General features: G+C 44.8%; 1 protein-coding gene and 1 long non-coding RNA gene across 2 annotated transcripts in view; one reads left to right on the top strand and one right to left on the bottom strand.

Annotated features, from left to right (window-relative positions):
- The window catches only part of GPR39 (G protein-coupled receptor 39), an 83765-nt gene extending 60903 nt beyond the window's left edge, over positions 1 to 22862 (top strand). The window contains exon 2 of the mRNA XM_005242395.3: positions 22338 to 22862. Coding sequence (XP_005242452.1) covers positions 22338 to 22861 — 524 coding nt within the window. The 3' untranslated portion in view covers position 22862. The remainder of the gene's footprint in view (positions 1 to 22337) is intronic.
- On the bottom strand, positions 20733 to 22516 carry LOC114013550 (uncharacterized). Its single transcript, XR_003556592.2, has 3 exons — positions 22312 to 22516; positions 21389 to 21636; positions 20733 to 21285 (listed from the first exon to the last, which is right to left on the bottom strand). It is a non-coding gene; the product is annotated as an uncharacterized LOC114013550 (long non-coding RNA).
- Positions 22863 to 22929: the final 67 nt, after the last annotated feature.

Here is a 22929-nt window from a genome sequence, read left to right on the forward strand (position 1 = left end):
CCCAGCCAGTGAACAGTCCAATCTTTCTGTATTTGAAAAAAAGAAAAGGCAAAGAGAAAGAAAAAACCTGTGCATTCTGCTCAGGAGAATATTTTAACATCTGGAATAGCCATCATGTATAGATCTGTTCATCATTTTCCTAACAGACACTTAATGAGCTAATTGGTTGCAACACAAAGTGGCTACGTGAAGCTGGTGTAGTAATGGTATAGCAGGTTGCTGCACAGCGGCTGCGTGAACATCATGGCTGTGACTGCTTAAATCGTCTCACTGCACAGTGGTGCATCTTCTTGCAGCCTCAGAGCCCCTGGTCCACTCCTTGTCTAACCACACCCACACCCCCACACCCCCAGCCCCGAGTGCAAAGGGCAGCAGTGTGGACTAGTTTCTCACTGCCCTAGGCCTGGAAACAGGCAGCTGTCTCCTCTCAATGCCTCTTATTTGCACAGGCAAGGTAAAAGTCTGTGTACTGTCCTTTTAGATGGAAACAAAATATCTGTGCATCTGACAGTCCATGCACAATGGATTTTATGGCTGCACCATCTCAGGAGTATGGGGGTTTGTCATTTCCATTGTTCCGCTGTGCACGGAGATCAGCGTGCAAAGTTCAGGGAGAAGGGGCAGCTGTGGGCTCACACCGGGGTGCAGGAAAGGGTGGGGAGGTGCAAAGTGGTTTTGCATGCACTAGATTTCTTCTAGCATTACTTGTGCAGAGCCAAACAAGGAGAGGAATGATGTCTAAATGATACCAGGTGGGTCCAAAGGGAGAGACGCAGAATCAGAGCAGAGATCAGAAAGGAAGACGTGCAAACTCCCCCAGCCTGCATGCTGGGGAGTTGGGTGCAGCACAGCATGTGCCCGGTGTGGTGTGCACCCAGGGCAGCATGTTCCCTGCACAGTGTGCCCGCTGTGCCAGATGGGGAAGGTAGAGAAGCAGGAGCACTCTCAGGAGATTTGGTGCCCTTGATCCTCATTCCCCTGCTACGTGTTACAGGGGTGGCCCTTCACCCATGGAGTGTTGGTGTGTTGCAGTGGGGATGTGTCTGTGCAGTGCGGCACTTGGTACAGAGCCTGTCCTGTGCTTCACCACTGTGAAGTCTCTTCGGGATTTTCCTCTGGGACCAGAGGCTGATCCTGAATGAAAGTGCTTTGTTGTTTTATATATATTGGAGGATTTCTCATTTAATAATTTTGTCCTTAATATCGTATTGTTCACCTCTACTTAATGATCTCCTGATTTCAAACGAACACGCCCTGTGGAGCACCAATTTGCATGGAAATCCTTACAGATCTGGGGGGGGGGGAAGTGCTCTTTGTGTCTGTGGTTTGACTTTCTACTCCAGAAACTTCTTTCAAGCATAAATCTGTACTATCCCAGTAAAAAAAAAAATACTGTCATAAATGAATTTTGTTTTAAATTAGACTCTAAGGCCCAAGCTTTAGAGTTGATTCAGGCCAAGATCTTTAAGGTCTCAGTACCTGATGTTATGAGCCTAAATCCACATGTCCAGATTTACCTCTCTAAACTCCCCCCGTGCCCCTTCCTGCCCCACATGCAGGCACCAGCAGCTGGAAAGCCCCAGCACCAGCAGCCTCCCTTGTCTTCAGGGAACAGCCTGGAATACAGAAAATCTCTGCAAAATGAAGTGCACATTTTATTATACAACCTCTGAATTGCAATTTGGAAAACAAAGTGAAGGCCAGCTTCTTCTCTGGCTCCCTAAAGCTACTGTGAAGAGAGAGAAATACTTTGTTTTACCAAAGTATCTAATCTTATCTGCAGTGTCTCTGTTTTTAATTGCTATGATAGTATGGGAATAATGGAGAAGAATACAAACCTCTAGCTTAGCGAGGAATCAGGGCAAACTCACCCAGCTTTCCAGGGAGGCTCTACAAAGGCTGCAGAAACTGATTTCAGAAGTACTGTGAAAATGAAACCTGATGAACTGGAAGGGCAACCAGATTGCAGGGCAGGCAGGCCCAAGATTTTGAACTAAAAGAAAAGTGTGGATTGGTGTGAAAGCAGATACAAATAACCAAAGCCTTTTCATTTGAGGGCTTGCAGAGGACTGTCCTGCTAAGGTATGCTTTTATAAGCATTAAACAGTTTTTGGCACTCATGATAATCACAAGGTCCAAAAAAATGAAGGTAGAAAATTGCCTTTTTCTGGGAAAGAACACTGTTAATATTGAAATCATTAAAGCAGCCAAACTGTGTGAAGGGCATCTTTATTCCCCTTTGGCACATCATGACTACACTTCGATCAATGCAAGCTATGTCTCCACAGTTTTCTTTGTCTAAACCAGCTTTGATCAACTCAATTGCAAAAATTTCTTCAGGCTGCCTCAGTAGTAAAGATGCATACGCTAAGCTGGTCGTTGGTGACCTGTCCTTATCCAATATGACCCTTACGAAGAAGAAATAAAATTTAGAAATGAGATCTTTAGGTGAAGAAATAGTGTTTAGGATCTCAGCGGATTCAGCAAAAGAACACAATTGTGAACTGCTGCCTGTCACTGGAGCCACTGTGGTTTATTCCAGCCAGCAGCACAGGTACACCCACTCATTTGCGTGGCCACTGGCAACGTGAGGAAACTTCATCCCTTTTCAAGAGGAGAGCCATAAACAAAAGACTGACATGGAAATGCCTCCTGTGATTGCGGGCTGAGCAGGCTGGGTCCAGCCAGGTTTGGCAGCCCAGGGTAGGAGAGGAGGTTTCAGGGGCTGCCAGTTTGGCAGGAGCAGCAGGTCCATGTGGCACCAGGAAAGGGAGAGAGGAGTCTGTCATGGCAAGGAGAAGAGGATTCAACAGGCAGAAAAACACCTGCTTACAAGGGGTGGGTAGAGAGGATGTTCAGCTGATAAAATGCTTTTATTTTTAATCTCTTGCTTGAACTGGTGACTCTTCTCTCCCTGGTTGCTCTCCACAGCAGGAGCAGGGTGCCTTGTGGCCAGGCCTTTCCCTCAGCTGCCCCAGGCAAAGCAGAGAAGTGGGGAAGGACACAGGATACGTACAAAACTCTGGCATGCACAGAGAGTAAATCAGGGTGTTAAACAAAACCTCTGCTCTCAGCTGGCTAATGTTTCAAAGGAAAACATTTCAAACGCTGAGAGAGATTGTGCAGTTAGCCAGTGATGCAATTACATGGCTGTAAGCTGTAGAAACTCTTTCAATGTGGCACATATTAAACCTTTCAGAGGTAGTGCTTTGATTTTTAATTTTACGCTGTTGGCAGGCAATCAGGGTCTTTAATAGTATGGGGGCCAGAGGGAAAATGTTTCAAAACAGCAAGGATCTTATCATAGTGTGCAATTAATGAATAATTATTAAAAACCAGAAATAGCTGGAAGAGCAGGCAAGAGCTGGCAATGCAATTCTCTGGTTTCAGGCCTATAATGAAATCTCAAGAGAGAGAAGTATGATACGCAGCTTCATGCAATTAAAGCTGGGATTTTTTCCCCCTAGTTGAAAGATCAGTGATCTTGAAAAATATACCTGTCACTTGGTTTTGTTTTCAAGTCATTTAATTGTTGTTGTAAAGCATTTAACACCTAACAAGTATGGAGACATCCCATGTAAATTATGGAACTTCGAATTCTTATTTTTTTTAAACAGTAAGATTTTGATTTTGGGGGTGTTTTTTAAGAGGTTTGAAAAGAAGTCTGTCTGCATAGTCTGAATGTGTTAACCATGGGAAAGGGCTGCAGTAATACTTTCCATTGCTCTGGCTGGTAAGTTTGTCCAGGAAGATGTCAGAGCTGAGAAGGAAAGGCTTCATGTGGACATCCAGGTCTGTTTAATGCTCTGCCACAGGACAGTGCTTTGTGATGTTGGGGAAATTTTTAACACCTGTGGCGTCTTCTATTTCCAATCTATTAAAGAGAAAGGATAAATACCTATTGCATTCTCTCATGCAGGCCTCTACCAGGATATTTCCAATTTCAACTGTTTTCCTGTGTTCAGGCAGGAATTACCTTTCTGCCTGGGGTCTGTATTGTGCCCAGCACAGTACAGCTGTGGTGCCACTGGAATAAAGCAGCTCGGTGCCACTGCTAGGGAGTGCTATTTGTACATGTTTGGATGTAAGACACTTGTTTGCTTGGGGACAGGTGCAGTCCCCAGCCTGGTGCAATGTCCTGGTCCTGACAGCTCAAACTGTATGTGGATTAGAAGGCAAGAAGCAGTGTCTTAAAGGGACTTGGTGCTCCACCAGGCCAGGGAGCATGTTGTGCTTAGTTTCAGCATGAGAGCCCTTTAACAAAAAACTAGCTTATGGCCTGACTGAAGTAACAAGAAATGTTAAACTCCTCTACTGAAGAGGCCTTTGGAAGGAGCAACTGTGACCTTCAGCTTCAAGGCTTTATGTTTTCTCTTTTTCTGAAGCGCAGCTATGGTTGTGTGTTATTGCTGGTCTTGTTTTTCTAATCAAAAGTGAACTTAACAGTTTGCATTTTCAGTTGGAGAGAATAGGACCTTCCTGCTTTAGAAGCAGGAATTATTTTGCTTTAAAGCTGCATGACAAATCTAATAGTTAAAGGTATAACACTTGTGTTTTGTCTCTGAAATCCATTAGTCTGTGGCACGGTGGGAGTGACTGGCATGCAGGCTTGAAGATCCATTTGCTTGAGCAGCCTCTTCTTTTGAGTACTGAATCACACTTGCTCACTGCTGTTTCATTATGTATGAACCAAACACAGAAAAAGTTATTTACAACTATCAGGCATTTCTACATGCAATATTAAATGAGGTTTTCCATTAGCTTCAAGAAAGAGCAGCTTAAGTTGTGTATGCGTGTTTATCATGAGTGTGTGTGTGTGTTGGCCGCTAGTATCTTGCATTCATGTCCCTGGTGTTAATCCTGTTGTACTGGCATGCTGCAAGAGTGTAAGATGTTGCACCCTTCTGTACTAGTGTATGTGCCCAGTGCATGACTGGTATTGACAGAAGCAAACTGTGAGCTACTTGGATCTGTGCTGAATGGGGAAAACACTCTCTTGGTTCCATGGAAGGCTTTCTGGCTTGAGCACAGTTCTGCATTTTTATTTAGACACTTTGATTGCCTCGGAGCATGGCAGCTCTAAAGAACTTCATGAGCTAGAAAGTGCCTCTTGAAACAATTAAGATTTCCCAGACACATTACACTGGAAACCAAAGGCACACCGTTGGGGAGGGCGCCAAATTGGCTGATGGGGCAAGCAAAACCCAGAGTGGATCAGCATAAACAAGCTGTGGGGTTTTCTTGAAACTGTTTCTAGGAGACAGAAAATCTTCACCACTGTGCTTTGTTTCTTTGTGCCAGTGTTTTGTTTTCTGGCCTCGGGGGTTTTTCTGGTTTTCTTTTCTCCCAACTCTGATGCTCCCTTTTTGCTCCAGGGTGTTGGTAATACGGTGTAAATGATTGCTGGCTTGCAAGAGAGGCTCCTCAGACCCCTGTCCTGGCTCGGGACAGGGACTTCCCAAGAAGACGTGGGAGGGTGGACTCTCACTGTGCTTGGCCAGCCAGCGGTGTGGGGAAGCTGCTCCTCTGAATGGACAACTGCAGACATTAGAAAACCGGTCCATTTTTTTGCAGAGATTTTGCTATCCCTGACCCTATTCCTAGTAGGGCAGGTGGGCACAGCAGTGTTCCAGCCAGTGTTGCCTGTGCATGAATGCTGTGGTACCAAACGGGAGCCATGCATGCTTCTCTTGCACATCACACTGATCTTGGGGACAGTCCCCATGGTGTTTGGCTGCTGCTTTGGCCCAGCAGTCTGTCATCCCTGGGAAGTGCTTTGAGCCTGGCTTCCAGTTCTCACCAGACTGAGGGTGGAGGCCATTGCTCTTCTCTGGGGATTTGTCTCAGGTCTGAGGTACCTGCGGATCTTGGGATCACAGGAAATTTTCTTTACCGCAGGGCGTGCTTAGTGCTCATGAAAAGCATGTTGCTAATTCCATATGTTCTTGAAACACCTTCTGAAGGCAGTAGCTTTCTTCTCTCTTCTCCTTTAAAAACATCAAGGCAGAGTGTGCACCAATGGAGTTTGTTACAGTGTCGTTAACTGGCTTCAACTGCAGTCATTAATTGATAATCTTGCCGGATCTGCTATATTGCAGTGCCAGCTCAGCAGGCTCCAAGGAACTCTTGGGTAAAGTGCTTTCCATTTTGAGACCATCGTTGGCAGCTTATCACTTGATTTTCTCCTGTTTCCAGGTGTGGAACTAAAAGCAAACTGTCATTGTAGAACAGTAATTCAAGCAGAGTGAGAGAGAGAGTTTGCGTACTTCAATACCACTTAATTAGAAAAAAAAAAAATAATCCCTTGTTCTGTACATATACAATGCAGATCCTTCCTCTTAATGGTTCAGATGGGTAAAATGTCCTTTTAAGTCCCACATGTCTAATGCCGCTGCTCATCTTGTTACAACAGACTTTTAATTTTGTCCCTGGGGCCAGGTCAGGAAGTGGCTTTCTTTAAAGCCCAACCCAGTATGTGTCTCAATCTGGGAAAGAGACCCTGCCTGCTGCTGGCACATACACCAGCGCTGGCACATACACCAGCACTGACACCTCTTAACTCAGCCTTCAGCCTGCTGGCCTTATTTATTAATTTTTTTTAATTTAAAAAGCCTTTTGTGCTTGCTAATCATGTAACTGCCATTTTAGGCCCTAGTAGTCCCAGATGAGGTTGAGCTATGTGTCTTGCCTAAAGGTGTTCTCGCCTGACTCTTGTTCAAACTCAGCTTCCAACTGCAAATTGTGCTTTTGCATGACTAGACCTTTTTTCTACTAGCCCCTTATTTCCTTGAAGCCACCTCCATGGAAAACAGAACAATTTACTGGATCAGTGGGAATAGCATTTTCTTGTGGCATGCCGCTTCGAAAAAATAAGTGATTCTTGATACGATCACTGCCTTCAACCTTCCTCTCTTACTGTCCCTCTCTCCCCATCTTCCTTTACCCTTTACTTTCCTGCTGCACTGCTGGATGACTGCATCTCCAACATTTGCATCTTGTCCCTCCCTCTGCTCTTTGTCTTGGTGATATAAATTGCTCCAGCAACCTCATAATTTTGAACTGCAGTCATTTTGCTCCACTAGCTTATGGCAGTGCACAAAGCAAACACTTTCTTAGATTGGGCAGACTGCTGGTGTACTGATGTCAGAGTAACTTTGGAGCTGAGAGGTTTGTGAGATGCCAAGTGCACCAAAATGTGGATTAAAAATCAAAGCCGCAAGAGAGAACATCCTTTTTGAGAAAACATCCAATGTTTCAGTGGCTGTTTTTTTTCTTTCAGCACTTGCCAGTTGCTATTTAAGCACAAACTTATAAACCCACTATCCCCTTATAAAATGAAATATCCTGCTTTAGAAAAATGAGCAAACAATAACACCATCTTTTGATTCACTGGTGTAATTTTTTTGTAAAAAACGTGATCTCTAACAGGCTTTTCTGTTGTGACTAAAAACATTGCTTTGTACATAAGATTTTCTTGTTCAGATCAATTTGCTAAATTTTCATTTAGTTTCAAAGTGGTTCATTTTGTTGAGGCTTCATTTTGCTCAGACTAGCAACTCGAGAGGTTTCCTGTAGCTTAGAGAGATTGCTTTTGAATTGGTACATTATTCAGTCATGAATTGTTTCTTTAGTATATGAGCAGCTGAATGGGGTTTTTATTACAAATGTGAGTTGGAGTGCAAAACAGCTACTATTTTGGCCAAATAAAGAATGTAAAATTAAGCAAAAGTCTTCATAGTACACTGTGATGCTTTTCCACACTGTGTGCGTTGTTGTTTTTTTTTAAAGTAGTTAGCAAAAGACTCCTGTAGGGCGTGGTAATATGATTGACTGCACACAGAATTTTAAAAATAATACAATATATTGTAGAAATATGGCTACACTAGTAAGAACTGAAACAGTTTTCCTCTTATCAGAAGATACAAGTGGGTAAATTTTGGTCTTTGTGATCAGCTGCTAATTAAATAGGTCTTCAGCTGCATTCAGCGTCTGATGTCATTGCTATGTGTTCCAAGTGAGTGTAACAGGATTTCTGCAATCACTGAGGTAATGAGGTGGCGTAGGGTATTGGAGCAAGTGCAATCCCAGTGTTACGCATCAGCCTTTTAAAATATGGTTTTCCTCTGTGTTGTTTCTATTGTTTACTAGTGTAAATGATTGCTTTTACCTACCTTGAATTAGTTTCCACCTCTGCAGGATTTTTTGTCCAATAAAGTTAACTTGGGTAAATGGAAAGCAGTAGGAAAGAAATGCCTGTTTTTTTGAAGATGCTGTCTCTGGATTTAGGGGGATTCTTTAGATGGAAGACTCTTGTAGCAAATCAGGTGACATTATTTGCTTGGTGTGTGGCAGCAAATTAGAGGACCTTGTGTGTTCCAGCTACATTAGTAAAGAGATCGAGGATCCCATCAGTGCCATGAACAGATCTCCTGCTGTGTTTTGCTGTAATAGGCTTTACTGGTGCAGGCACCAAAAATAATTTTCCCTGACTTTAGAGGTGGGAGGCAGGGTTTGTAAGGGCATCCTGCTGCCCCTGGCACAGCTGCCTGGGGGTCACTGTAGCACCAAGTCTAACCCCTTGGCTGTCTGACTTCAAGGACGTAAGAGTCCATTTTTGCTCTGGTCTCTTAGGAGAGAGCTGCTTGTCTTTTTGCTACATGACTTAATGATTAAGGGATTTTATTGCCACATGAGAAGATGATCTAGACTTTTTGTTTTCATCTCTTAATCTTGAATATTTTAAGAAAAATCAGTTCTGTTAGCTCTTGGGAGTTAGAATTTCACTCATTAGTAGGTGAAAACCTTACAAAGCTCAGGAAGAAGGTATCTAAAAAATCTTGCTTCCCAAGATGTCTTAGTTGATAGGTCTGAGTAGAAGAACTTATTTCAAAGTAAGAGGCCATTCTGGAAAGAGGATGAGAAATCAAAGTCTAGTGGATATAGCTATGTTAATGGGGGCAGAGCAGCTACTTAATTATGTAGCAATGTCAGAAGTAATAGGATTATCTATTTCTGCCATGGTACAGGTCAAACTGAAGACCAGCAGTTGAACTTAAGGTGCTATATAAATGCATAGGAAAGTTCCCAAAGCTTATAATTGCCCTCTCACTTGCTGTGAATACTGATATTTAGTGGTCATCTTGCTTTTTTTCATAGTCATATATTTATTATATGTGAAAGGGTTATTGCAAAAGTCTTTTCTCCATCACTGTCATTCTGTGTGCCTGAAGTTGGAGCCAGCTGTGTGGGACTGCAAGAAGAAAAGTGTTTTGTAATTCACAGTAGGGTAGAGTTAGTCCTTGTTAAAATCCCCTGCACCACTGTGCTCCAAAACCCACCATATTTACCACCAGATTCCAGAATTTACATTAAAAATGGCATAATTGAATCAAATGCATTGCCACATCCTTGTTTATAGATTTCCTCTAAAAAGCACTGTCTTATTCCTGTGTTTTCTAGGAGAGAGGGAGAGAGCAAGCTGATGGGTAGTTGGTGTTCTGGCTTAATTAGTTTTCTCAGGTCTGCAGTAATATGGTATAGTTCTTAGTGTTTCTTGGAAAGGTGCTACAAAAGATCGAGCGAGCTGCATGCTCCAATTCCACCTGGAATACTCTAGTTAGCTGTGGATTCACCTCAAGGAAATAAAAGAGTTAATAGGCCAGCAAAAAATGTACCCTGTATGGCTTGGATAAAGAAAGGAGTACACACTGTTTTTTCTGAAGTTAAAAAGCATTATAAGGGGGTTTACTTCGAATAAATTATATATAACAAAATAAGCTGACATCTTTCACTAATACTGAGATAGAAAGCTGAGATTGCACTTGTGGAGGAAAGGAAGAAATGCTGTCTGACGTTTGCTGCGAGCTATTGCTGCACGCCAGCTAGCTGAGACATTTTGGAAGCCCCCAGCAGCTAGCTGAAAGCAAAGTGCAAATATCACAGCACAGACACAACGCTCCCAAACCAAACTGTGCCCGCGTGCTCGGCGGATCCATGTACAGGTGTGTGTTTGAACGCCATTTCGCAGAGCACATTCGCCGTCTCACCTGATACGGGGAGACTGAATCTCGCAGACTTTGAATTAGACTGCTGCCAAGGTTGTGGCGAGGGGGAGGAATACTCTTTATCTTGTATATGTATTCATTGAAAAGGTTTGAGAAAGGAGGTTTTGACATGTTTGCACTCATTAGGATTCTCTGGACAGCTCTGAAATATAAATAAAAGGAGATTTCAGGTGTTAGCAGAGAAGAGACTTTGCTGCAATGAAAATACTACTGCTCCCTGAATAGCCTTCTCAGGGGAAGCTGCAAACAAGCAGTGTTTGGCCAGGTCATTTCTCTTAGTGCGATTTCGAGTAGCTTCACCACTACCCAAGGCTTCAATCCAAATTGTCAAAGGTTAGGCCTAATTCAAAGAATAAAATTGCCTTGTTGTGTGATAGTTACTTTATGTTTCCGCCATTAGTGTAACAGCCAGGACATACTTCAAGGAGTCAGACTGGAATTTGTTCTTTGGAATTTGGCATTGGAATTGCTACTGTGGCTGTATTGGAGATGTCTGAATCAGACATTCCCTCTCTCCTCACCTTTTCCAAAAGATAGCCACCTGCCACCCCGAAATACCCAATTTCATTTCTCATGACACTGCTTCCAGGCAAGAAAGTCTTCCTCACTCTCCTACAGATTATGTTCTTCCTTAAATCCTTAGAACAAACTGGTTCTGAAAATGCGTGAAACTTTGTTTTGACTACATTTGTTTATTGTTTTCCCTCCAAAAAGGAGAGGAATCTGTTCAGAGCAGGAAAAGGCTGCTGTTGTCAGGAAGAGCAGGCTGTCGGTGTGTTCAGAAGAAGGTGAGAGTCCTGCAGGCAGCCTTTCACCTGCTCATGCCAGGTTGCTAGTGGGTAAAAGGAAATATTCGGACTGTGTAGATGCTTTCCTGGAAGATTGTATCTGAGGATTAGCTCCTGGGGACTAGTGGCTCCCATGTGCTGGTTTGGAGTGGGACCTGTTTGTACCCACAGTTTCTGTGGGTACACAGAAAAAAAAAGTACCACCTTCTGATCGCGACAGCCAGCCTCACCCGCTTCAATAAATACATAAAATATGTTATGATAGTAGAGTTGCAAAGGCAAGCCATACGCAGTGGGGGTTAGCTCCAGCACGTGTCACTGCTGTGGCCAGACTGTAAATCAGGGTGGAGGAAAAAATGGGAGGCTTCATCCAGTGCAGCACTTTCACCCTTTTTCCTCCCATCAAGGGAAACTGGAGTACCAGTATCTTACTGGACTGGCACAGTCACCTTCCTCAGGGACAGAGGAGAATAAATGGGCCTTCAGTCTCAAAGCTCAGCCAGCAAGCTGTCACCCTGTGTGCCACTGGTGCCGCGTCTGCCTTGGTACATTTCTGCTCTTTCACTCCCTGGATCCTGCTTCCTGTTGCGGGTTTTGGTGGAGAATTTGGATAACTGCATGTAATTTTTAAGGCAGTTTGCTTTGGTTTGTCTTCTCACTTATGCTGCTGAACGTAAACACCAATTGCATTTGTTCTTTTAAAGCAGCTGGCTAGCATGATCTTGCTACTATTTCTGCATCAATAATTCCATTTTAATCTCACTTGCTGAAGAAAACAGCAAATTTTCTTCATTTGAGGGGCTTTGGTACAAAAATCTGACTTGGAGATTGATAGTATCGCTCTCATTTAGGAAGAGCTTTGTTGGTTCCCCCATGATGATCGGTTCCATATAACATAGCACTCTAGCCTGTCTTTTTGCCGGCGCTCTCAAGTATCTTATGTATCTGCTGAGCTAATATATTGTCTTTCTGTATTTGTATTCTGCAGTTGATTGTTCAATGATTTCTCCTGCTGAATTGCAATAGATGAGCTGTTTAATGTTGCAACAGCCGATTTTGTAATGTAAAAACAAAAAACCTCTCAATTCCAAATTGTGTTTGCTAGTTAGAATGCAGAATTTAAATGAGATTTATATGGAAGATGTATTTTTCCCATTGTTTCGCCAATGCAGAAAGAAAACAAGTCTTCACTCTATCTAAAAGAAAATCAAAGCAACCATGGCAAGAATTTGTTTTGCAAGGAAGAAGCATTAATAACAACTAAACTTGCTCCCTTCTACACATTTGTGTTCTTATCAGTGTTTTTAAAAAATACTTTCTCAATGCAAAAAGCAATTTCCAATAAGCATGTCTTTTCTGACAGCTGGAATGTTGAGATTGCTAAAAATTAGCAGTTTAAAAATTATTTATTATACCATGGTATGTCTTCTGGTACTGAGTCTGTGTATATTTCCACAATATTTTCGATCTTCTTTTCACCAGAGTAGCCCTGATACAGATCTTTTTCTTGTTTTTACTGGAGAGTTGCCGTAGTGAAGGGAAATGAATGACACAAAAGTAGATGCTGGAGTTTGTAGCTTTTACTGACAAACTGCATGAGATGGGCACCTGAATGAAACAGTTGACCGGCGCTTCAAATGCCAAGGTGGTGTTTGCTGTGAGGCATAAGGATTTCAGGACTATTTACCCACCGATGTGAGGGAAGGCACCAAAAAGGACAAGGGAGTGCATGCAATTTCCCTGTTCCCTTTTCCAGACGTCTCCTGGCAGCCTTGGCAGTGCAGTGCCTAGCTTGCTTCGTCCGCAGGGCTGGGGGTCCCCAGGAAGGTGACCTAGGCCGTGACCTGCAGGGCTGGCCCGGGCGGGGGGCGCGCCCGCTGGGGGTGCTGGGGGCGGCAGCCGGCTGCCTGCGGCGGGGAGCGTCCGCCAAACGGCGCCTTCCGCGGGGGCAGGGTGGTGGGGTTTGAGGCTGGAAGAATAAGGCTGAAGAGCAGGATAAACCTGTGGTCGTAGCACCGCTGTGCCGGGCCGCGCCGTGCCCCCGCCGCGCTGCCGCTGCCCCCCGCCGGGCCGGGCAGAGCGGGGCCACGGGGGGCTCCCGGGCCGCGGGCAGCGCTCGCCGTGTCCCGACACGGGGCCACCGCCCGCCACCCGCCCCGGGCCCGGCCCGGCGGGGCGGCCAGGAACACCCCCGGCCCCCCGGTGGGCTCGTCCCCCCCGGCCCCCGCCCCGGGAGGGCTCCTCACGGCCGCTCCCCCGCGGGGCTCCGCGGGCCCCGGGGCACGGCCCGCCCGGCCGGGGGCTGCCCGCGGGCCCGCGGGCGGCTCCGCTCCGGCGCCGGGAGCCCCCCCCGCCGCCGCCCGCCCCGGCCCGGGTGCCGCGGGGCCGCTCCGCTGCCGGGGTCTCGCTCCTCTCTCCCGTCCCGCCGGGGCGGTGCCGGCTTCTCCCGCTGTCCCCTGCCGTGCCGGGGGCTTCGGCCGCGGCCAGCGGCGGGCCCGGCTGGGAGCCGGCGGGCCCGGGCTCCGTCCCGCCCGGGGGCAGCGCCCGCTGCACCGACCCGGTGTGGAGTATTAAAACTAACATGATTTCCTCTAGTAACGCAGGAGCATGTGTGGCTTTTAAAATCGTACCGTGAATTTAATCACTGTTTTACAAAAAGGCTGCTCATGTTCAGTAATGGTATTTGTCATGAAATTTCTTGAGTATTTTTAGCTTTTTCTAGTGTTTGCACTAGTGTTGGCAGTATTTAAAAATATTTGAGAAGCAAAACTTGACCCTGGTAAGAACTGAAGATAATTGTCAGATATTTTAAATTGCTAAGAAGTAGAACTGTTAACACTTGTGTCCTCACTAATTATATTCCGCCTGCCTGTGTTTCCCTGACAACTTCCGATGCATCCGGTATCACTGTACCTAACGGGTGGGGGCTGTTAAGTGACAGTGCAAAGCACAGATAGCTTATTCCTCTGAAAAGCCCTGTTTGCCGATGCTTGTGGAGAAGTGTGTGATGGGAACCCCAGAAGCTGCTATGTTTTGATGCTGCCAAGTCGGAAAAGATTTTCCTGTAGTGTCCTGTAGGTCCCAGCTGGACGGACCAATGATACACAGACTTGAAACTTTGGTTCAGGCTCCATGTAAGTCTCTGATAATCTTCTTGTTTATTGGGAATGTTTGTGTTTCACAACCCAATACATTGCTTATCAGTTGTAGAGGACTTGAAGCACAGTGTAGACTGAAGCACCACCACTCTGCAAGAAAGCGCAGGTGTTCTTCTGGGCAGGTTTCTTCAGCATTACTTTCTATTAGAGATCAGGTTGCTGGAAACACAAAATTCACCTCACCCTTTGCCACTGAGTAGCTGATGGCATATTGCTGTGCTGTGTCCAGGCTAGAGCAGCTTTTTGTTGTCAGTCAAGGAGAAGAAATGTGTGCAGCAGGGCAGGGAGGGCCTGAACTAAGCAAAACTGTTGGGTGATGCAGGGATTTCAAGTGGAGAGAGGGTTTGTGGGTGTGCTGTTCTTTGCTGTGGCATTGATTTGACCTAGTGACACAACACTGGGCCAAAACCTCTGACAAGCCAGTTTGGTCTCAGTGACCGCGTAGCACCCTTTAAAGCTGTTTGAGGGGGGGAGAGTGTAGGTCAATCCAAGTGAGAAGATGTACACTTTGGATTCTACTAACATCTCCTGGGCCTTAGTGCTGATTTACATTGGCATGTAGTCACCTGTGAAATGAGGTATTGAAAGCAGCTGCTGGTGGTTTTCTGATGCCGAGGGTGGCAAATACTTGTGTGAAATTCTTCTCAATATGTGTTGACAATGCCAGTTACTTATGGAAGCTTTTAACAAGGAAAAAATACATAAATTCCCCATGTCGTCACTGTCCCACACATGAACACGTTGCTGTTTTGAGGAAAAAACATCTGCTTATGGGAAGAATTCATGCATTGCTTTAGCATTGGTGATTTAATGAGAACATTAATGGTGTTTTCAGTTGGAAGAAGGATGACTTTGTGTGCAACAGAACAGCAACATATTTCTTAAAACCTTGCAGCTTTGGTTCATTTATTGCACCAGGAGGCATCTTGGTTCCTCTCAGCGCCTTTCATTTGTTATGCCACTTCGTGGGAAAGCACTGTCTTATCACCCAGCTGTGCTTGCTGATGAGACACAGCCTGGTTGTACAGCACCCTTGAGGCTGGGAGGGGCACAAGGAGCACTAGATGGACCCAGGTCCCTCCGAGGGCTGTGGGAATTGCTGGCCCATGGGGGTTTTTTGCTGAAAGCTGTTGACAGGCTCGGATGTGCATGGAGCTGGTTTCCAGTTGTTTGTCCCAGGCCATATGCTTGATCCTTCCCGCAGTATTTATAACAGTAACTAGTTTGTTACTGGCTTCCATTCAGTTTAAACCCATCCTGAGGAGGGCTGTGGGGCATTTGCCAGAGCCTCTCTGTGAGTGCTTGGAGATTTGCCTGCTTGTGCAGGTGACAGAAATGTCATCTCGCTACCTCTTTGTTCTTGTTATCCCTGCAGTACCAGCACCAGCAGGAGCAGGGGCTGGATTTTATCTCAGTTTAACTTTGCCAGCGGAACCCCCGTGCATGTGGTCTGCACGTGAGGTGGGGGCTTCAGCAAAGGCAGCAAGTTGCTGATGTGCAGTGACGAGGAAACTCCCCTCTTCTGAGGAGGCTGCACTTAGCAGCCAGCCCAGCTCCAGTGTCACACCCCAAAGTGAGCCTGCAGATCCCTGGTGGTTAGAAACTCTGATGGGGAAATCGCTGGGAGATAGACACTGTATCTTCTCTTCTCCCTGTAGTTGCTGCCTGAGTAGGGACAGTTGGTTATTGCTTCCTTCCCTTCCAGAGAAGCATTTTTGAAAGGCAAGCTGTGATTCAGAAAGTTGAGGATAAAAGGAAGAGTTGCCGAATAATTTGAGCTTATACAAAATGTATGTAGCAATGCATGTATTGACTTGTTTCAGTGACTATCAGAATTTATTGTCCCTTGAACTAAATATTGACACAGAGAAAGCAATATCAATATTTATCTCTCAGGTTAATACATTTTTATATTCACCTCAACACACATCAATATGTGCTTATTATTATTATAATAATGTTTGTCCTTCAGCAGAAGAAACTTGCATGTGGTTGAGAGGGAAAAGGGAGGTTTATATTAGTATTCTTTTCCCATTTTAAACTTCATCAGATGCTTTATCCTGCCCACGGAGCACACTGCAGCCCTCACTCAAGCAAAACCATTATTGATGGCTGTGACACACTATGCACTGAATACAGGAGTGAGTGAGTGACTTTTGGGAAACGTGAAGTTAACTGTCACTAGTGGCAGGGGCAGCAAAGCCACCACTTCTGTTTTACAGACTAGTTAACTTGGGGGTGCTTCCTGTAGTAGCTCTGTAACCAAGAGCGAGCCACTGAACAGCTGGCAGCACGGACGTGTGCGGAGTGCAGGGGACAAATTGACAAGACTTAGATTCTGAGACCCAGCTGTGACTCACTGCCTACGAAATGGTGCTGTTAGTGTTGAACGGGGGGACACCTGCGGATCTGTTAGGAGCCTTGTGATGAGCTTTCCTCGCGCCTGCGGTAGGTGTGGCACTCTGCGTCTGCATGCCAGCTGGAACTTTATTTATGGGCACTCAAGTACCTGAATAGAACTTGGTGGCCTGTTTGGGCCTCCTGCATTTGTTCCAAGCAGTGTGTGTGGACACTTCACTGTGTCTGAAGGATTATCCTTCTGATCTGTCCCGTTGCCTTTTTATCCTAATGCTAGATCTTAGAGAACAAGACCACAGAGGTTTTGTAGCCAGACAGTGAGGGCAGGCTGCACAAAACGGATGCAGGCATGATGGCACTGAACGTCACGAGAGTTGTCTGAGATCTGCAGAGGCCTTTTAGCACACGATTTATGCTATAGGGACCCATTTGTGTGGCGATCCCAGCCCTGGCAATGAGGCAGAAATGTTAAGTTCCACAGAAGCACTGAAAAAACGCTGCTGTTCCTCTCTGGATCTTGCTTGTGAACCTCCTGACCTGAAACAGAGGGAGCTGAAGGGTGGGCAGTAAACAGAGCGGGAGCAGCAGTAAAAGGTGTGTTCCTCTCCCACCGCCTGCACCCCTTCTGCTCATCGACAGCTAGTTGCTGCTGGTCAGAGAGGGGTTTGAGTCACCTGTGTATGTGGCTGGTGGCTGAACACCTGATAATCACCAAAAGCTGTTGAAAGGTGAAAGTTTGGATCTGAAATTCTACCCAGCTGCTGGCAGACCAGAGAAACTTCTCCAAACTTACCTGCCAGAATAAGCACTGGTAGGAAGTCCTGGAGGCTGAAAGGCAGAGAGGACAGTGCCCTCCCTGAGGTGCTCCAGTCTTCCTCAGTGTAACACCGCTGAGGAGGTGCAGTCTGCGTCGCCCCTGCTGCTGACAGCGCTGCCAAGCAGTGCCAGCAGCCGTTTGGTATCATTCTGGTTGGTTTCTTTGCTGCGCTTACAAGTCAGGCTCACAGCAGCGAAAGTAACAGCTGTTTGTAAACTAACATTTAAATGACAATTGTCAGCAGACAATAAGCATATGGTAGCTGCCTTCTCCCATGCAGGCAACTGCAGCAGTGGAGGCACAGAGCAGCTGCAGATGCTGGAAGACAGCACTGCATTGATCTGCAGTTGGAAGGTCATTTCAGTGACTGAAGACTGCGTTTTGTGGCTTGACTCTTCTTTTCTTTTCCTAAAAGCTAGAAAGGCAATAAACTAATGCCTTATGTCCCTATTTCTAATGAGAAGCAAAAGTTTTGAGACCTGGGTTAAATAATAAACGTACGTAATTACATGCCAAACCCCAGCTCCTGAAAGTAACGTTCTTAATTAGTACTGGCGTCTTTGTTTTTCTCCTCCTCCGAATCAGCAGTGACTGATACTATGACCATCAAGAACCTGATTAGCCAGGAGAGCTATTTGCTTGCGTTTCCAAAGCTGTTTGTAGCAGAATTAAGTAGGGACCAAGCACTTGCCTCACGATTAGTGTTGCTTTATGATGGTAAACTTAATAATGAGGGATGGGCTGGGTATTTTCCTCTCTTGGGAGGCAGTTCCCCTGGTGCATGCTTGGAAGACTTTGTGACTAAGGCATAGGGCATTAATGTCATGTTGTATCTTTGAGTATAGTCGGGCAAAGTATGCAAATGTGAAACGAGTGCTAAAAAACACCTCCCTGTGAACCAACTGCATTGCTGCTTGCACTTGACTCATAGCTCAGTAACCATATGCTTATATTCCACTGACAATTGCCATTTAAATGTCAGTTTACAAGCAGATGTTGAGAACCTGCCTTTGTGCCATTAATTAAATCACAAAAAAAGCAAAATCTGAGGTTTAATGCTGCTTAGGCTAACTGCGATGAGAACGGTGGCAGAGTCCGGCAGGCCTTGGTGCACCGGGTCGGTCAGCGTTAAGTGGCACGGGCAGAGGAGCACGTACAGGAGGTCACGGCCATAGCCTCGGTTAATGGGGCCATGGCAGCCAAATAACACGTGTTGGCATTTCCTAGTGACAGCTACAATGTTGTAGACAATTCCAAGTTTGTGGGACGGCTGGCAGCGGCCAGGAAAGAGGGGAAGTACGTGTTGGACGGTAAAAGGAGACAGATTTAAGTGCAGAAAATCAGACAAAAAACTATTCAGTAGAAGAGCAAGCGAAATCTGGAAGGGTGGAGAAAGAAGCCCTCTTTATCTGCCAGACATTTGCATATATTTAAAATCCTTTCCAATAAAGTTCATAATGAATTTAATTCACTCCCCTATGGCCCAGAGGAATGTTCTGAGTAATAAAAAACTATTGCTAAGGCACAGATGACTGCCAACTCCTATTCTGTGCCAGCAATGCATATTTATATTATTGGCACTTAAACACCAGGTTTATTTTACTACATAAGTGATCCTTTGTCACGTATTAAGAATTAATACTGTAAGATCCACTTTTAGGAAGTTACAACCATACCAAAATTTAAATAATTGTTAAATCAGTGTATTTATTTTTAAAGAGGTTTGGCGTAGCGTTTTTTTCCCCATTAAAATAGTAGTGGATGTGATAATTCCTGTTTTGGGTAAACTCTTTTGTGGCTGGTTTAAAGGCTTAGCTGCTTAAAGTGGTTTGAATCAGGGATCTTTTCACGTCTTTTGGTTGTTTTTTTTATTTGTTACCTTGAAGTATCTTCATCAATGTTAAATGAATTGTAAGCTCAAGTGCTTTCTTAAAGGTTGAGATGTGTTTACTTACACATAGTCAACTAGGTAACGTGAGGGCTCCTGGCTCTCACTGGTGTGGTCTAAGGCACTTTTCATGATTAAAGCAAGTGATTCAAATGTGTGTTGGAAATTTCAAGCACCAGTGCTGGAGATCACTGGACCACAGCATTACTTTGTTTATAAGCTTCATTATTCTGTGGAAGATAAATCTCTGCTCTCATGTAGTGTGTCACTTCAGCAGAGTAGTCATGGAAATGGGGGGGAAAAAGGAGCTACTAATTTTTTTCACATTGATAGGATGGAGTGGAAGGGCAAGTTGGATAAGAGATGAAATGTGAAGGAGTTTAATTCCTAGCAGGCAGCAAGCTCAAGGGAAAAATGCAGCGGTACTGGCGTAAGATGCAGTTTGGTTTATATTCAAGCTGATACTACGTTGTTTGAAGCACCTTCCGTGCATTAAACACAGACTCCTACAGCCTATGTACGAGTTCAAAGAGATGGCGGCAGTAATTCGGCCAAAATGTTTAATATGCCAAGGCCTGAACATAAAGCTGTTCTGATGTGCTCTTCTCATGCACTTCAGTTTACTTTGTACTTCCACATCAAGTGTGAACAGTTGGAAAAAATACCGTGAATTTGTCAGCATGTTTATTTACAGGGCACATCTCCTTTGAATCAACAAACTTTTTTTTTTTTTCCAAGTGTAAAAATGAACAATTACTCATCCCTAGAAAAAAACAAAGTTTTAGACATCTCCCTCCCCTCCAAAAGAGTAACCTCAGCACGCTGTGCAAGGGCACAAGCAGCTCATTTTTCACTTGCTGTACACAACAACATGTTCAGTTCCCCGGAACAAAAGTGTTTGGAGAATCTATAGGGGGATCTTAAGCATTTGGCAGTTTGAACTAATAAGAAAGGTCAATGGTGAAGAATTCAGATACAAGCAAAAATTCAGACATGTCAGAGCACTGCGTTTCAGCTTTAAAACTGAATGCACGCATTGTTTGCTTACAGTTTTTCACAGCGGCATTCATAATTTAGAAAACTTAATCAGCACGATGAAGTATCCTGTTTCTAACCAAGAACAAAAAAATTACACTGTAGCACTTACTTTCTTTTCCCTTGAAAGAGATAATCTGGTAAAATTTGACAAGAATTCTGCAGGCCTGGTGGGCTTTGTGTTTAAGTTACATGGGAGAAAATGTTGCAATGGAATAGTACATCCTTCTGCTGCCTTTTTGTAAAGCCCATCACTGCTCAGTTGTGTTTGGTTTTTTCTGTTGGGCCTTGCTAGGATCGCTGTCCCTGTATTTGTTATGCTGCGGACTGACACAAGTTTCAGATCAGCTTTTGACAAGAGATACAAAAGGTACTGAAAAGTGAGGCAAGAGGGCAGGGGAAGAGTAGAGCAGCCGAGCAAAGGGGCATGGGATTGTGTAGGAATGGGAATGAGAACAGAGACTGGCTGAGGAGAGTTACGGTAGTTCAAGAGCAGGCAACAGCCAAGGTAAACACATTTATCACTTGGGCTACTAAGAGCAGCCTTCCAGGGCTCGAAGCTAGTGCTCTAAGATAGGTTTCTTCCCCATTCTACCACAATTACTGTGACATTGAGTACAGAAGCAAATGATCAAAAAGACGTTTATTTGGTAGCTCATTTAGTGAGATCATAAATTTGTTAATGTAATTATAGCTTTCATTAACAAAATTAATTTCTGTAAAAAAAAGAAAAAAGATATTTCATACCTTTGCTGGGGTGGTGGTGGTGGAGAGAACGTGGACACACCCTCTCTAAGCCCTGGCAGTTTCAAAGTTACAAAAAAAAAAACAACCTTTCTTCTCTTTTCTGCCTCAGTTACCATTCCTGTCCTCCCGCTAGCGCAGTACCATTTTCCTGGCTTGAAAAAAATCAGTGTGCACTGTGTCAGAATTGCGTCCCTGCAGCGATCTGCTCAATGGGAGCAATCTGACTCAGTCTAGACAGGTAAGAATTAAAAAGCTTCTGTGCTTCGGCTGAGAAAGGAGGCTGGACGTTGGAGGAGACTCACAATTAACAGAACTCTGCGGGAGGTGAGACCCGTGCACCATCAGGGTACTCTACAGTTTTGTGCCTCTGCAGCCGGGAAGCCAGCCTGCACCTTCTGCTCCCTCTAAGTGTTCATGTAAGGCACGTTTCCTGTAAGAAGAAAAACAGAGTGGAAACAGTGAACTGGTGGCTGTGTGGTGTTTCAGAAGTAACGCTTGGTGGCGGGAGCACTGAGAGGAATTACTTTGTGTACCTGGTATTTCATGCACGATGTCAAGATTTCCAGCGCTTATGCGCACCTTCCCCCTGCCCTGTCTCCCGCCTGGGAACAGAGCCTGCTCAAGTTCAGCCCTTACGTTTCTTCTGGGCTGCCGCTCTGCAGGTGGCGTCACTGCTGCAACCGAGTGCACGCTGGTCCGCAGAGGCAGAATTTTCAGACATCCAGCACTTAAGTCACCCCTTTTTTAATGCCATTAGTGATGCAGCAACACGTATTTATATCTACATATAAATACAACATGGTCAGATACCACATTTTTAAGCATTATTTATAATCTGAAACTGCTTACACTTTCATGACTAGGCTTGGGTTTTTCTCATTTACATTCATAATTTAATTCCACTGGAATTTGATTTTTAAGAAAGCCTAACATATCTTAATTACCATAAAAAGATCCATACATATTTTACTTAAAAATATCTTCTGTAAGAGGAAATTTACCAAAAATAACATGAAATATATTATTATGCATACATTTTCTGTTTTGTAAAGTACAAACAAGAATCTGATCTCTTCTGGGTATTGCCTGATCTGATATGGCTATAGGTTCTATTTATTTTGTTTATTTTTCAAAGTAAAGGGAAAGACGTAGGAAATGTAGAAAACCAAAAGAAGAATGCGTTCTTTCCCCAGATACAGGTATCAATGAAAGAACACATTGAAAACTAAGAAATGACAACAGGTAACAGACAAACACTACCCAAGTACTACGCAGTCTCTTGTCAGAGCATGTGCTGCAATGACCTTGTAACAGTTATTAAAAACAACAAACAAAAAAATGCTACTGGCAGAAAAAGCTGTCAAGCAAAACACTGAAAAATCGGTACTATTTCCTAGCAAGTGCAGAACTGGTGCTAAGTATTTGACGTTTTTTCCCCCGCCTAATGTATGCACACCTCTTTCTTCCTCCTTCTGTTCACAGGACTGATTGTTGCAACTCTGGCAATATGCTGGATGCCAAATCAGGTTAGAAGGCTCATGGCTGCTGCTAAACCAAAGCAGGACTGGACTGTCCCCTACTTCAGAGCATACATCATCCTTCTTCCCATCGCCGACATCTTCTTCTACATCAGCTCAGTGGTGAACCCCCTCCTGTACAACATCTCTTCTCAGCAGTTCCGCAGCGTGTTTCTGCAGGTCCTCCGCTGTCGCCTGACGATAGAGCACGCCAGCAAGGAGAGGTTTCTCAGAGCCAACCTCAGCTCTACAGTGAGGAGCAGCCGGTCTCTGCGCCCACTGCTCTTCCTTTCATCCAGGCGCAATTCTTCTACAAGGGGCAACAACAAAGTTTTCTTAAGTACTTTTCAGAGCGAGACCAAGGCTGACTGCAGTCCACAGAAACCAGGTCTTGACCCACTGGAGCCAGGCTCGGAAGTAGTGCCACTAGAGCCCAACTCGGAGCCCAGTCCAGATGCACAAAATGGCCTTTGTGAACAGCGAGTGTGACTTCATAAGGCAAAGTTAATGATTAGCGATGAACTTAAAAACACGGAAATTAAAATGACCGAGGAATT

The sequence above is a fragment of the Falco peregrinus genome, chromosome 8, assembly GCF_023634155.1.
Source record: "Falco peregrinus isolate bFalPer1 chromosome 8, bFalPer1.pri, whole genome shotgun sequence".
Lineage (NCBI taxonomy): Eukaryota > Metazoa > Chordata > Aves > Falconiformes > Falconidae > Falco > Falco peregrinus.